The 15,395-nt window shown below is 39.6% G+C and overlaps 1 protein-coding gene across 2 annotated transcripts in view; it reads left to right on the top strand.

The window, feature by feature from the left end:
- Positions 1–15,395, top strand: part of GNPTAB (N-acetylglucosamine-1-phosphate transferase subunits alpha and beta) — a 71,965-nt gene that overhangs the window by 14,989 nt on the left and 41,581 nt on the right. Inside the window, exons 1-2 of one of the 2 annotated variants that reach the window (XM_026499807.4) lie at positions 1,480–1,914; positions 10,117–10,202. Coding sequence is in view for 1 of the 2 variants with exons in the window: in XM_026499806.4 (XP_026355591.1) it covers positions 10,117–10,202 (86 nt within the window). In the remaining variant the exon portion in view is untranslated. Of the gene's footprint in view, positions 1–1,479; positions 1,915–10,116; positions 10,203–15,395 lie in introns of those variants that run through there. The other variant, XM_026499806.4, reaches the window with a different exon arrangement.

Genomic DNA, 15,395 nt, shown 5'->3' on the forward strand with positions numbered 1-15,395 from the left:
ATCACCCTAAACAGAAACTCTGTAACCATTAACTAATACCTCCATTCACCCCTCGGGACCCGGTAACCTCTAATTTCTGTCTGTACAGATTGCCCATTCTGAATATTTTATATCACGGACGTTTCATTATAATATTTCTTTACTTGTTCTGGCAGTTATTCTTGTTTTTCAGTGTTTCTGGAGCAGGTGGGGGGATGAGAGATTGGAGTTGCTTACTCTGTCATTTTGCTGCCATTTTGCTTCAGACTGATAAGTTTTGATTATTGCTTTTTTCACATAATATTTTATCAAACACTTTATCCTTTGACTATTTTGTATGCTCCACAAAGGAAGATACTTTGTTTTGGCCATTGCTATGTCCTCAGAGTCTAGAATGGTATCACGTAGTACTTGTTGAGTGACTGAATCAAGTTACTAATTTTTAATAATTATTTGAAAATAAGATTTTTTTTTTAAAGATCTTATTTATTTATTGGACAAAGAGAGAGGGCACAGGCACGGGAAACAGCAGGCAAAGGGAGAGGGAGAGGTAGAAGTAGGCTGCCTGCTGAGCAAGGAGCCTGCTGTGGGGCTTAATCCCCAGGACCCTGGGATCCATGCCTGAGCTGAAGAAAGACGCTTAACCGACTGAGCCACCCAGGCGCCCTGAAAATAAGATTTTTTTTAATAGCTTCATAATACTTCATTTGACTGTAATCTATTTTCCTGATCACCTATTGTTTAATTATTAGATACTATTTTCAGGTTTTTTAAGTAATAATGGCTATTATCATATTTATGCAGGTCTTGGGTTACATCTGTGATCATTTCCTTGGCATGTATATATCTAGAAGTAGAGTTAGCCAGAACAAAAGGTATTTTGTTTGGTCCTTTGATACATAATGCTAATTGCCTTTCAGGAAAGGGGTGATTTTTTAAAATGGCCTTGCAGCTATTTAAAAATCTATAACATACTTTTCAACTAATTTATGATTTTTATGCACTTGCGACTCATAAAAAGGGATCTCTTCTTGGTGTATTTTTTAAAAATGTGTTTTGTTGTTGTTGTTGTTTTTAAGATTTTATTTATTTATTTGACAGAGACAGACAGCCAGCGAGGGAGAACACAAGCAGGGGGAGTGGGAGAGGAAGAAGCAGGCCTCCAGCGGAGGAGCCCAATGTGGGGCTCGATCCCGCAACGCCGGGATCACGCCCTGAGCTGAAGGCAGACGCCCAACGACTGCGCCACCCAGGCGCCCCTAAAAAAATGTTTTTAACTAGCAAATAGTATGAGATAAAATTTGTTTGTTGATGGAAGTGAGTGCAGTATCACAAGCAGATATTTTGTAAAACTTCATCTCATTTCACTAAGCTTTTTTATTTAAATTAAATTTTTGTTTAAATTTTGCCAAAATAAAGTAAAAAAAAAAGAAATCTTAATTTGACTAGTTTTGGTTCCTGGTTTAATAGTTATAATGGAAATATTTAGCAGGTTCAACTACATTTTCATTCATATTACAGTTATATTTTTCACATGATAATATTGTAATTATTTGTCTCATATTTGTTTCCCCAGCAGACTGTGAGCCCCTTGAGGGGCTAAATAAGTTCAGTGTGTTTTCATAGTCTTAATATCTTATATTTGATATTGTACTTTGTAGTTGTCAGTATATATATCACTTGTTTTTGTAACAACCCCTTGTAGGATAAAGTATTTACTTAAATTTTACAGTGGGCATTAGGTTTAAGTGACTTGTCTAAAATCACAAAACTGGGGCTTCCTTGTGTGACTCTTGCTTAACTTTAAGGATTGAGTGACCACAACACTGTCCAGTGGAAGTTTGTGCAGTGATGAAAGTATCCTGTAATTCTGAGCTGTCCCATACAGTAGCCACTAAGCCTATGAGGGCTTGAAATGTGGCTGATGTGACTAAGGTACTGAGCTTTTTATTTAATTTTATTTAGTCTTAATTTAGATAACCTTATGTGCCTAGTGTATACCATTTTAGACAGTGCAGGTCTAACGCATAGGTAGAGAGTAACTGTTTGCCAGGACATTATAGCAGAGACTCAGACATTGGCTTGCAGAGTAGAGCACTGGGTTTAAAGTCCATCCTATATAATTCTGTGATTCTATAAACTCTGACCAGTAAAACACATAAATCTGCGTATACCCAGAAAGTCCGTTTGAATATATTTTGAAAATATCTTTGATAGGTTTTTTTTATACTTTTCTTTTTATTTAAGTGTGGTTGCAGGCGGGTTTTTTTCCCCCTTTAAATATAATTTTTTTACAATGAACTGTCAAAGGTTTAACGTTTTTAATTCCACTTTTTAATATGATTTCCTTCATTATTTTGCTCCCACACCTCCATCCCTATGGCAAACAGTCCTCCCCCTCTCTCCTCCTTATTTCCTCAAAAATCTCAGTTTTCTGTCCTGGGAAAAGGAGAGAGATTTTGTTAAGCTGTCATGATTAACCCCATTCTTGATTATTATTTTTCCTGTCAGTATTCTGTTTCAGTCTGTACTCATTTAAAAGCTGAACAGTAAATATTCCTTAATCATTTTATGCTAGTAAGTAGTCCTTAACAGGGGTGTTAGCTCCTTGAGGACAGAGGCCTGATTTCCATTTTGTGCTCCTTAAAATGTTCAACAAATACATGATATGTGTCTAATTCTGTGAAGGATTCAAAGTAGAAATGGTCTAGAAAAGTGTTTTTGAGTTTAATTAATGTTTGCGTAAATAGTGGTCCTGCATCTTGGATTTGGATCATTTCCTTTATGTGAAATGGGGGAAATTACCCAGTTTTAATAACCATTCAGCTCCTAATAAGAAATGGGTTGATCTTTTATTTTAGTCACTTTGCATTGGAACATGTAAACGGAATGGTTGTGTCCTCTCAAAATTTTTACGTTGAAACCTTGTCTCCAATGTGATGGTGTTAGCAGGTGGGGCCTTTGGCGGGGGGCTAGGTCTTGAGGGTGGAAATAAGTGCCCTTATAAAGAGACCCAGAGAGCTTCCTCACCCCTCCTGCCACGTAAGGTGACAGAAGAAGGCAGTCTGAACGGGAAAGTAGGCTCTCAGCAGACACCCAGTCCGCGGGTGCCTTGACCTTAGTCTTTCCAGTCTCCAGAATTGTGAGAAACACATTTCTGTTGTTTACGAGCTACCCAGTCTGTGATATTTTGTCAGAGCAGCCCGAATGGTAACGAGCACATTGACTTCCTGATTGGTATCAAGGAAGAGGAGAGTTAGTAGAAAAGATAAAGCTTAGAATATCTTAAAGATATCTTGGTCTCTCTTGTAATGCCTCTTGATGAAAAATAAATTTTGTTTTCAGAAACTGTGAAGAACATGTTGTAATCTAGGAATATTTTATACTTTTTTTTTTTTGGAATATTATAAACTTCAGATATCATTATCAGTGTGTGAAAAGCTCTGTCATTGCTACTTAGGGTTCTTACTGCTTGAGGCTGGAGAGCCCCAACATCTTAAGTTTTACAGTACCCTGTAAAACAGTACAGGGTACTCATGTCACACTTCTTTTTTTTTTTTTTAATCTGATGTTTTTTTTTAAAGATTTTATTTATTTATTCGACAGAGATAGAGACAGCCAGCGAGAGAGGGAACACAAGCAGGGGCAGTGGGAGAGGAAGAAGCAGGCTCCCAGCAGAGGAGCCCGATGTGGGGCTCGATCCCATAATGCCGGGATCATGCCCTGAGCCGAAGGCAGACGCCTAACCGCTGTGCCACCCAGGAGCCCTGATTTTTTTTTTTTTTTTTTAAGTAAGCTCCACGCTTAGCGTGGGTGGAGCCCACCGTGGGGGCTTGAACTCAAAACCTTGAGATCAAGACCTGAGCTGAGATGGAGTCAGTCACTTAACCAACTGAGCCACCCAGGTATCCTGCATGTCACATTTCTATGCTTGAAAAATTGAGAAAGGGACGTTTGCTTTTACAGAGTTTTATACCCTTGTGTGCCTAGCCTGCCGTTGTCCGTTTATTAACTCTGGCCTTTAGCTTTTACCTTGAGTATCCTGGAATGAATCGGAAAGCAGAAAGTCCTGGAGGGAAACCATGTTGTATAAGCTGTTCCAAAATGTTTGCATCGTAAAACTAGTAGCCATATTTATTCATTCTAGAATGTTTATTGGTTTTGTGCTAGAGACTGTGCAAGGTTTGAGAATAAAAATTAAAAAGAGATCAAGTTCTTGGCTTTGAGTTGCTCACAGAGGTTTAAACAGATTTTTAAACAGGTAAACATATTGCAGGATGAACATGTGAACAGCTTGCATGGAAGTATTGTACAGCCGTGTATGATTTGCACATCTCATTTACTCATCAGAACAATCGTGTGAAATAGGTGGCATTCATACCTTCATTCTACAAGAGAAGAAATTGAGAATAGGCAAATGCCCTAGATCATTTATTGATCAGTGTCGGATTGAAACTCATGTCTTCTGATTGTAAATCTTAAGATCATTGCACTGTTCACCAGTTCTCTTCTGGATAATTACCTTCCTCTTTTCCTTAACTGGGGAATTCTTCTGATAAAAGGATTATAAAGCTTGTGTCTCAATAACTATTATTCTTCTACAGGCATGCATTTGAACTTGTTCTAGGATTATAAAAATCTTCAACCAAGGCACATACCAGTTTTATAACTTTAAAAAGATTATCGTTCAAAAATTTTAGTATTTGTGTGCACAAGCCAGTTAAAGGACTAAATACTGGGGGTAAAACAAATTTATTATGGACTGTGGTCATTTATAAACATGCTAGGAAAACAGATCTGGGTCGTTGAATTAAGAATGATAAACATAACCAGTTGTGGAATTGGTTGAATGACCACATTTATAAATGTATGTTTGACAAAGCTGGCTCTGTGTAAGTAAGCATTGGGGGACACGGCCTGCTGAGGCTGAGAGAGCCTGGGCGAAGCTAAACAGGAACAAGGGCTCTGGAGTTAGTTTGATTCACATCTCAGCCCCATTACACACGGCTGTGTGGCCTGAGGCTTCTTTTTGGGCAATGACCCAGTGAAATGCCTGCCTCACAGCTAGTACCTTGTCGCAGAGATTCAGTGGGGAGGAGAGGAACACCTGGCATGGTGGTGCTTGGTGAATGTGGGAACGTGCCCCTTCTCTGTGATCGACACATTAAGACTGACTGGCTGCAATTTGTGAAAAATGACTGACAATTGATCTTGAGTACTTTGAATGCCATGATTATTAAAATGGAGTCTTAAAAGTGATAAATATTTTAAGCTAGTAGAATAAACTACCTTTAGATGATTTATACTTATTTGTCAGAGAGAGAGAGAGCGTGAGCACAAGCAGAGGGAGACACAGTCTTCCTGCTGAGCAAGGTGCCTGGGATCATGACCTGAGCTGAAGGCAGATGCTTAACCGACTGAGCCACCCAGGCGCCCCTAGATGATTTTTACAATTCTTTATTAATAATACATTGCTCATGTGGTATTTCAGAGCTCATACAGTATTTTAATAAATAGTATTTTAGTTCATTGTGTCTTAAATTTTACCAACAAACTACTTTTAATGGCAGAAAAAAGTAAATAAAGAGAATAGTGTAGAGAGGTATGTGTGTGAAGGGGTGGGGGAGAGCACAAAATGGCAAGTAGGAAATTTTTTAAAGGCCAGCGTTGTGTCTATAAAAATCACATCAGTTTTCTGTTTTTCTCCATAAAAATTTTGGATTACTATCAATATAATATTTTCAATGTCTTTCCATTATAAATGATGGTTCAGGAAGATATGCTTTGTTTACCCATGACTTCTAACATGCCTGGTGCCTTCCTCAGACCTTGTATTTATGCATGTCAAGTGAGAATCACTGTCCTACTGCAGCAACACAACACACCGATGACATACATTTTGTACTTAGTTCATAGTTGAGGAAATTGAGTACCCATGGTTACACAGCTACTAAATAGAAGAATTGGGAGGTTCTCCCCCTGGAGGTGTCCCATATCCCAAGTCCCCAAACCCAGTCATTTTTTAAGATTTTGTTTATTTATTTGGAGGAGAGAGAGAAAGTGCATGCATGAACAGGGAGAGGGGCAGAGGGAAAGGGAGACGCAGATTCCCTGCTGAGCAAGGGAGCCCAGAGGATGCCGGCTCAATTCCAGGACCCTGGGATCATGACCTAAGCCAAGGGCAGATGCCTAACCAACTGAGCCACCCAGGAGCCCCCCACCCCAAATCTAGTCTTAAGCTACTCCTGCCGTAACCAGATAATATTTATGAACAAGAAGATGGTATATAATGAATCGTGCTGGGTATGAGTTGATGATAAGTAGAATTGGAAGTAGTTCTGTACCCACAAGCAGTTTGTAACTTAATTGGTCTGACAAGATGCTTCCATGAGGGGGAAGGTAAATAATGATTTAAAAAAACTAAGCGAGAGGGGCGCCTGGGTGGTTCAGTCATTAAGCGTCTGCCTTTGGCTCAGGTCATGACCCCAGGGTCCTGGGATCGAGCCCCGCGTGGGCTCCCTGCTCAGCAGGAAGCCTGCTTCTCCCTCTCCCTCTCCCTCTGCTTGTGTTCCCTCTCTTGCTGTGTCTCTCTCTGTCCAATAAATAAAATCTTAAAAAAAAAAAACAAAAACTAAGGGATGCAAGGCAAGAAATGTTAGACGGCCGTGAGTAGTTGATTTCCAAATAAGCAGTAGAGATGAAAGTTAAGTTCTGAGGAGGAAATGTTCAGGTCAGGCTGAAGAATATGGAAAGGCTTTGTGGATGAAAAGGGACTTGATTTTATAGTAGTTAGTGTTTCTCTAACCTTTTCCTCTGGTCTTTTGTTTATTGCTAATAATGGCTGAAAACAAGATCTAATTGCAAGCTTAGTTCTATTTTGGCTTCGTTGTTGTTTGAAAGGTGTTTATATGTATAGTTTACCCCAGAATAAATAATTTCATAATTGCCCATTCAAATTTCTACTCTTTTCTACACTATCCTTGATAGTGTAAGAAAATGATCTAACATCAGTGCTCAGATGATTTTTTATTTGATTTGCAAGGTTCCTTTTTGATCCGTGGTATAGCATATTACTCATTTACTTAAAGAGTTTGGCAAGATTTCCATAATAGGGTGTAGTTGACAGTTGGGAGTAAGCAGAAAAGGGAAATGGTTATGACAGAAGAGGATCATGTTTCAGTGATGATGGGTTAGGACCAGGGATAAGAGATCCCTTAGGAGGCTGAAGACAGGAAGAGAAGAGACATGGTGTCTCAATGGAGTTGACATGTGGGTGCAGGGAAGAAACCGTGGATGGTGCCAGCCGCACAGCTCTGTACCTCCTTCTGTCATACACTCTTAGGGCTGGAAGGGATTTCAAGGACAATTTGGTCATACCCCCTTCATAAAATGTAAAACAGATGGAGAAACAGCCTAAAAAGACAACTTGCATAAGGTCTCATAAAAGTGACAGAGCTGGAATGAAACTGCATTCCTACTACCTTCCCTGAAGCATGCAGAACTCTCGCCGGATAGGAGAGGAGAACGTTCCTAAATGTGATAGATAAAGACCCTTTGCTGCTGCTGTTCTTTTTAATACAGCAAAGTGATTCGGAGATGGTGAGATTAATTTATCTGATGAAGGAAGGCACGTTGTGTCAACATACAGCACGTCAGCATTTCTCAGCTATTCGTGAAGTATGCCCCCTCTGATATTATCTTCCCATCTTCTGGGTAGCAGTACGAGCCAAGAACAATGATATTGAGCTTTATTTTTTGTGGCTTGTTTTATAAAAATAATGTACTAGTTGTCCTTTTGCAGCTACATAGGGATATTGATGGAGAATCACTTCTGTTTGAGCTCAACTAGTTGATCCAAATCAATACAATTATGTTATTAAACATATATGTTCTGTATTTAGCAGCAGTAGTATTTTATAGCTATATGCTTGCCATTGGGTTTGGTGTTGCGTGTGATAACTATTTTAGAGCTCATTCCCCCTCCTTTTGGAATTTCCAGCCCAGTTGGAGAGGTGAGTCGTATGCATATACAGCCTCAGATCTACCATGACTAAACTGGGAATCTTACCAGCGCTCATCCCTACTACACCTGTTCCTCCTATGTCATTCAGTGGCCCCACTGTCTCTTCAGTCACTCATACTAGAAATACTGGAAACCTAGCAATCACCTTGCTTGTCTTCCCCTTCGTCACTCCCTCATCCAGTCTGGTAGCAGATCCCTCTAACACACCCTCTGTACCCCAGCTTTACTGCGAACAGACTCCTGTTCATCCTTTAAGACTGCTAACATTGCTTCTTCAGGGAAGTCTTTAAGTGTCTTCCTAGAAAGAGGTGCTCCTTCCTCAGTGCAGTTGTAGCTGGCAATAAACTTCTCTATTAATCATTGGCTATATAGTTCCTTCAAGTCAGGAAACTTACCTTATTTCTCTTTGTCAATCCAGTACAAGGTACATTAGACCCTCAGTTTTTTAATCAGTACATTGAGTGATGGGAGGATTATTAGTTGAATTTGTGGTGTTTATGAAGCATCCCAATGAAGTAAGATTGTCAAGATAGGCAGAGGTCAGATATTGAAAACCTGAATGCCGTGTAAATAAATGAGCAGTTATAGCTGGACACATGGGTCCACACAGCCTCCCCTGTAGCCACATGTCATCATGTGACTGCATTCTGCCCAGCAAAAACAGAAGTGGTAGGTGCCCCTTCCAAGAAGTTTCCTTAATGGAGGGGCATATCATTCCCTATCTCTTTCTTTCTGCTGGCTGGAATGAAACCTAAATGATGGGGGCTCCCATGGTCATCTGAATGTAGCAGGGCCACGCATCCTAGGGATTGCACAGTAGGAAGCTAGAAGCAGCCTTGGCAGGAAGGAGGGCATTCCAGGAAGAGGAATGAAATGAAAGGACATATTTGAAGGTCAGATAGAAGAAGATGACCTGTCAAAGGAGACTGAAAAGGAGTCACCAGAGTGGTGGGAGGAAAGCTAGGAAAGTGGTTCAGTGAGGAGGAACTGGGTAGCTGCTACCAGTTGAGTAAGATAGAGATGGGGAAAATGTTACTGGATTCCACAGCATGGAGGCCTTGGTAAGACCACTGATATGGTAAGGGCAGAAGTGGTATTAGAGTGGCTGAAGGGTAAATAGAGCATAGAAGAGGACTCTCTAAAGATATTTGCCCTTGAAAGGGAGAATTTGGAATGGAGGGACCAACTGGCAGAGGGTGTGGTGTGAAGGAAGGGTTTCCTGAGATTACTGGAATAGGCTGATGGAAATAATCCTATTGAGAGGAAAGAGAGAACAGACCAGGTCTTGAGACAAGTTGATGAGATCCAGAGCAAGTGGACAGAGAGGGGGTGTTTTCAAGGAAGAAAGACATTTCCTCTATGGTGAAGGGAGTGAAGAAGAAAATGGGGCACATGTGTGGGTGGGTTTATAGATTTGGGGTGCAGACATGAGGGAGCTCCTATCTGAAGTTTTCCATTCTCTCCTGAAATATTTAGCAAGGTCATCACCTGAAACTTCATAGATAGTAAGGCCATCACCCCCGTATCTTATCAGTCTCTTCTGTTAAAGCTTTGTTCTGTGCTGTGAGGAGAGTCTCCCAACTCTCCTCATGGATGGTTCATGTAGCTGCCTGAAAGTCCCTTAGTGCCTCTGCTTCCCGTGGTACACAGGGCACAACAGTCAAGACCCAGCTTCCCTTCCCAGCCCCATTCTCTCCACTTTCTAGCTGTGCTCCCACCAAAGTCAACTCTACTGTTGCCCTGAAACCACTCACCCTTGCTGCTTCTCAGCCTTTGAACATGCCCTTGTGGTTCCCTACCTTGTGAGCTCATTCTCTAAGACCTAATTCTCATTGCTTCCTTTTAAATCTCTTTGCTTCCCCTCCATCCACAGGCCAGTAACTATAGCTTTTATTTGTATATCCTGTTGTAGTTTTTTTTTAATCTGGACTGAGCACAGTGTTGGGTATATATATGGTAGGCACTGGGTGAATGGATGAATTTTGATTTCTTTTCCTGTTCCTTTAGTGATTCTTAATGAAATTTTAAAAAATTAAATGAAAGTTCTATACCCTTAGTATTTGACACAGGGTAAACATTTTTTTGCCTTTTTTTTTTTTTTCTTTTTTTCCTAGGTGGTTCTGGAATGGAGCCGGGATCAATACCACGTTTTGTTTGATTCCTACAGAGATAATATTGCTGGAAAGTCCTTTCAGAATCGGTAAGAAGAGATCAGTTTCCGAGAGTAGCTTATTTGGACTTAAATGATGAGTCATGAGATCGCCCTCGATGTAACATTTGAAGTTGAAGGGATTTTTCCAAGTGTAGATAAGGTTTACCTATTCAAGACCACTCCTATCTGAAGGAATCTGTAGTCCCTCCTCACATTGTATGATTGAAAAATCTGATTCCCAAAGAGTAATCCTGCCTTGCAGAGTCACATGATCTCATTTTCTCAGTGCCCCAGTTGTGTGAGGTAAAGGTAATTCCATCCCCCTGTAGGATGACGAACCTGGGTGGCTACACTGGCCAGTATTGTTTTCTAAGCCCTGGCCCATATTCTTCTGTTGACATCACTCTGTTAACCAGGGCCAGTCCCATAGAAGCCACCAGACTGACCCCCCCCCCCCCCCCGTGGTCACCACATCTTTCTGCCTCACTGTGAGGAGGAGCAAACAACCTCACAGGTTGGGTCTTTTTCTCTTTAAGGCCGAACTTCTTGGTGCAGCCACTCTGGGATACTACCTTCAACCTTTCTTTTCCTTGGAGATTTTTTCCCCCCTCATAAGATGGACCTCAGAGTGGAATCAATCTTTTCCCACATCCTCCTTTTCTTCCTGCAGCTAAAATGAACTGCAGTCTCTATTTTTGTCTATAAAATTATTATATTGTTTTATATCATAAAAGCAGTTTATGTCTGTGGTTGAAAACAGTTCAAATTATTCAGAAAAAATAAAAAATTATGCCTCTATCTGTACCATTTTGAATTTCCCCTCATCTAGAGGAAGCATTATTAATGAGTTTTTGTTTTAGATTCTTCTGGTAATCATCATTCTAACTTCAAAAAATAAATGGAGTTCGCACCTTTTTATTTATTCATTTTATGCAGTATTTTTTGACACTTTTCCATTCTAACAGTGCACAGTGAATCATTACAGGGCACGGAGCAGTAGGTGACCAGAACAAATGTGGGGCAGCTAACAAGGGTAGTTAACCCCACAAAAGTCTGAATGTTAGAGGCCATAACCAAAACCCTCCCTTGATCCTGTTTCCCCCTGAGGATAGTTCTCATAAATCTTTCCCTCTGCTCTCACTGAACCAAAAAACATAATGAAACTACAAGTAACTATAGTTGGTGTCAGTTGGCACACTTGACAGTTTCCTGAGAACCTCTTGACTACATCACTAAGTGCTCTGGAGCCCTTGCTCCCTGCTTAGAGGCACTTCCTTGTCCCTCTGTTCACTTTTTATGAGTGCCTATGTGGTTTCTATCAAATAAGCAGTTTCTTAAATTGCTCTGCTAATTGGATGTATGCACTGTAACAGTCAGGAACGTCTTAAGGAGGAAGGGCTAAGGGATTCTTTGACGTAAAGCTTTACTCTTTGCTTCGTGCCTTATGTGTGAATGACATCCCTGACTTTGCTTCTTCAACAAAGAATGAATCTTTGAGTCTTTATCTGTTTTAGACACTGAGATATAACTCTGTGGTAAAGAATTGTGTAGTCTAGTAGGGAGAATAACATGTAAGCAAATAATTCGTGAAGTAGGAAAACTCTAGGCTTTCCTCTTAGGATCTCTCTCTCTATCTCTCTTTTTTTTTTTAAAAGATTTTATGTATTCACTTGAGAGAGAAAGCATGGCGGGGGAGGGGGGAGAGGCAGAGGGAGAGGGAGAAGCAGACTCCCCACTGAGTAGGGAGTCTGACGCAGGGCTTGACCCCAGGACCTGGAGATCATGACCTGAGCCGAAGGCAGATGCTTAACCATTGGAGCCACCCAGGAAACCCTCTTAGGATCTCTTAAAAACAGTTTTCAAAGACTTTAGGGATCTATGAAATCAAAACTATTTTTTATAACAATACTAAGGTGTTATTTGCCTTTTTTACTGTGTTGACATTTGCATTGATGGTGTAAAAACATGGGTAAAACTGCCACACCTTAGCATGAGTCATTGTATTCTTCACTACCCCATATTTGCAGGGGTAAGATAAAAGGTAGTTTTCACTTAAAAATGTTCATGATGAAGCAGTAAAAGTTATTAATTTGATTATATCTTGACCCTTTGACCACACATCTTTTTAATGTTCTGTGCGATGAAATGCACCTGCCTATATGGTGATTGTCTTGAGGAAAAGCCCTGGGTAATTGTTTGAGTTGCAACCTAGATTAGCCCTTCCGTTTCATGGAACACCATTGTCATAACTTGAAAGGACAGATGACAGTATTATTACTCAGACTTGGTCATTTGGCAGATGTCTCTTGACAGCAAACAAAGCAATTCTATTTCTTGAAGGGAAAAAAGATAATAGTATTCATTGCCAGTGATAAAATTTGAGCTTTCAGGTGAAAATAAGAGTTTGGGAAACCTTGTTTCTATCAACTGTGGGCTTAACAGGTCCACAGTACCTAAAGACTTCTCTGTTTAGATCTGTGGCATTGTCCAAAAAATCAACATTCGTTAATATTATATAAGAAAATGAAAGACATGTGGCACCATTTGGCAGAGCTGCGTTAACTCAGTAAGCTATTATTTTCCAGATAACCAATGCATTGTTACAGGATCATTGTTACAGATGTTACAGAATCTTGTGGGGGTAAAAAAGCCAAAATGCAAGAAGGACCAATGGATTTCAGTGGAAAAGCACGAAAAGTTCATTAATGGGGCTTTATATTCCACACTCCAACTAATCTTTAAGCAACTACCAGTTACTTTGGTGTGGGATCAGAGAGGAAAACCCCCTATTACCTGAAAAGGCTACCATCATTTTTTTAAAGATTTTATTTATTTGAGAGAAAAGAGACCACGAGTGGGGGGGGAAGGGGCAGAGGGAGAGGGAGAAGCAGGCTCCCCACTTAGCAGGGAGCCCCACGTGGGGCTTAATCCCAGGACCCCGAGATCATGACCTGAGCCAAAGGCAGACGCTTAACCGACTGAGCCACCCAAGGGGCCCCCTGAAAAGGCTATTAAAATGCAACTCTCCTTTCCAACTGAATATTGAGGAACCTGGGTTTTCTTTATATATAGTTCAACCAAAACAACACGTGGGAATAGATTGAACACGAAGATCTAAGGTGGTTGCTCTCTTCTACTAAGTCATTAAAAAGATTGGCAGAAATGTCAAACAATGCCTCTCTTCTCACTAAATTATTTTGTCGTTTTGGAAAATATTGTTATTTTTAAAAAGTTATTCATGTTAACATGTGAAGAAGTTTTTGTTTAAAATGAAAATTATAATATTTTTAACGTGTTTTATTTTCAAATATGGCAAATGTGAATGGTTATAACCTATAAATAAAAGCTTTTTGGGGTCCTTAATAATTATTAAGTGTGAAGGGTCTGGAGTATAAAGTTGGTGAGAACCATTTCTTTAACACAGCAGTTCTCAAAACCTTATTGTGCTGCAGAATCCCATGGAAGCCTTGAGAAAATGCATCCCCCCCCCCCCAGAGTTTCTGAGTCTTGATGTCTCAGAGGGGCTCACAGAATTTTCATTTCTAACAAGTTCACTGGGTGACACTGAAGCTGCCGGTCCAGTGACTATACTTTGAGAATAATTCATTCACGGATTCTTAATGAAATAATAGTTTTCCTACTTCATTTTCACTATAGCCAGTGTTCCTAAGGAAAGCTCAAAATGGAGTGTCTTTTTTTAATCAAGTATTTATCAAGCACCTACTCAGCCTGCTGTGCCTTCCGCGGTGTCGTGCTGACGGTGCACGCTGGCAGAAATCCCTGCCCGAAGGAGCTTCAAAACTTTAGGAGGAAAAGTAGCTTTAGAAATCCAGATATGGAGGTCAGCAGTTTTAATCAAACATTCCTGTTCTCTTTCTGAAAAATTTTGTGTATGTGTGTGAAATATTTCTTCTCCTAATTTTAGATTGCATTAAAATATAGTTCGATGTTTATATAGAGATATTTCAAAATTGCCTGATTTTGAAGATGACCAGTAAATGGATCATATTTAATATCACATGTTCTGATATGTTTTATAATACCATAATATTTATAGGAAGTTTTCATTATTTTGCTTGTTTCTCTGCAAGTCTTTTTAATGTTATTTGAAATGTTTAAAACAAAGTTCTGTATGTCATTAAGTGAATATGTAAATTATCTACTGCTACTAATTGTGAGGCATTAAGTCACTCTGGGGACTAGTCTTATCTCTAAAATGTAGGTATTAAATTAATTAAGTGTAAAATCTCTTCCAACTCTTTGGATCTAAGATACCATTTAAGTTTTCTTACTTATTTGATAGAATGTAGAAACAAGGGACTACATTCATAGTGTCCTTTATATGTCATAGTGCCTGTATATTCACTTAAACTAAACTGATTAAAATAAAAGCTGTGTTACTGCCACTGTGGCTTTGGTTCTGAGTCATAGGTGACTTATTTAGTCTTCAGCGCTAAGAGAAAGGCTTTCTTCTCATCTGGAAACTAAGATATAGTGGTCTCGTGGTTAGAAAGAAAGACTCAAACACACTGTGGCCATGTCTAATAGAAAAACAACTGACTCACTGACCTGGGGCAGATCACATGATCTCCTTAATTTGTTAGTTTAACACCAGAGAATTAAATTGATCACATAACACAACCTTATTAGAAGAGCCAGTACATAAATCCATTATATACTTAATATTTTCCCCAATTAAACGTGTATAGATAACTCCTCATTCTAGTAAAACATTTCTAATAGCAGGTAATTACTTGTACAGGATAGCTTTGGAATGTGCAGTTCTTCTTTTTTTAAATCTTAAAAAAAATTTTTAAATATGTCACCTCAGCAGTTTTTTTAAATTATTTTTTGGTCTGAGCTATTAGGAGTGAGATGATCTTGGATAATTTAGGTGTGGGCAATGCAAGACATTTCTTTTTAATGGAAAAGACTGATATATATGTTGTGGGAATGAACTTAGAGTTAATTTAGCCAAGTATATGTTAAAACCTACTCAGGTACCAGGCCCTATTCCTAGGCACCTTGTGATGACCAAGAATAACTCATTGACCTCATACAGAATTGACATTTTAGTGGGGGAAGCTTTTTTTTTTTTTTTTTTTTTTAACTTAAGCATGTGAACTACAACCTGTATATACATCATTAGTTCTCAGTGTGGATTTCTGGACCGGCAGCATTGCCATACCTGGGAACTTCTTAGAAATATAAGTTCTGGGGCCCCACTCCAGACCTAATGAG

This window comes from Ursus arctos, unplaced genomic scaffold (assembly GCF_023065955.2).
Source record: "Ursus arctos isolate Adak ecotype North America unplaced genomic scaffold, UrsArc2.0 scaffold_21, whole genome shotgun sequence".
NCBI lineage: Eukaryota > Metazoa > Chordata > Mammalia > Carnivora > Ursidae > Ursus > Ursus arctos.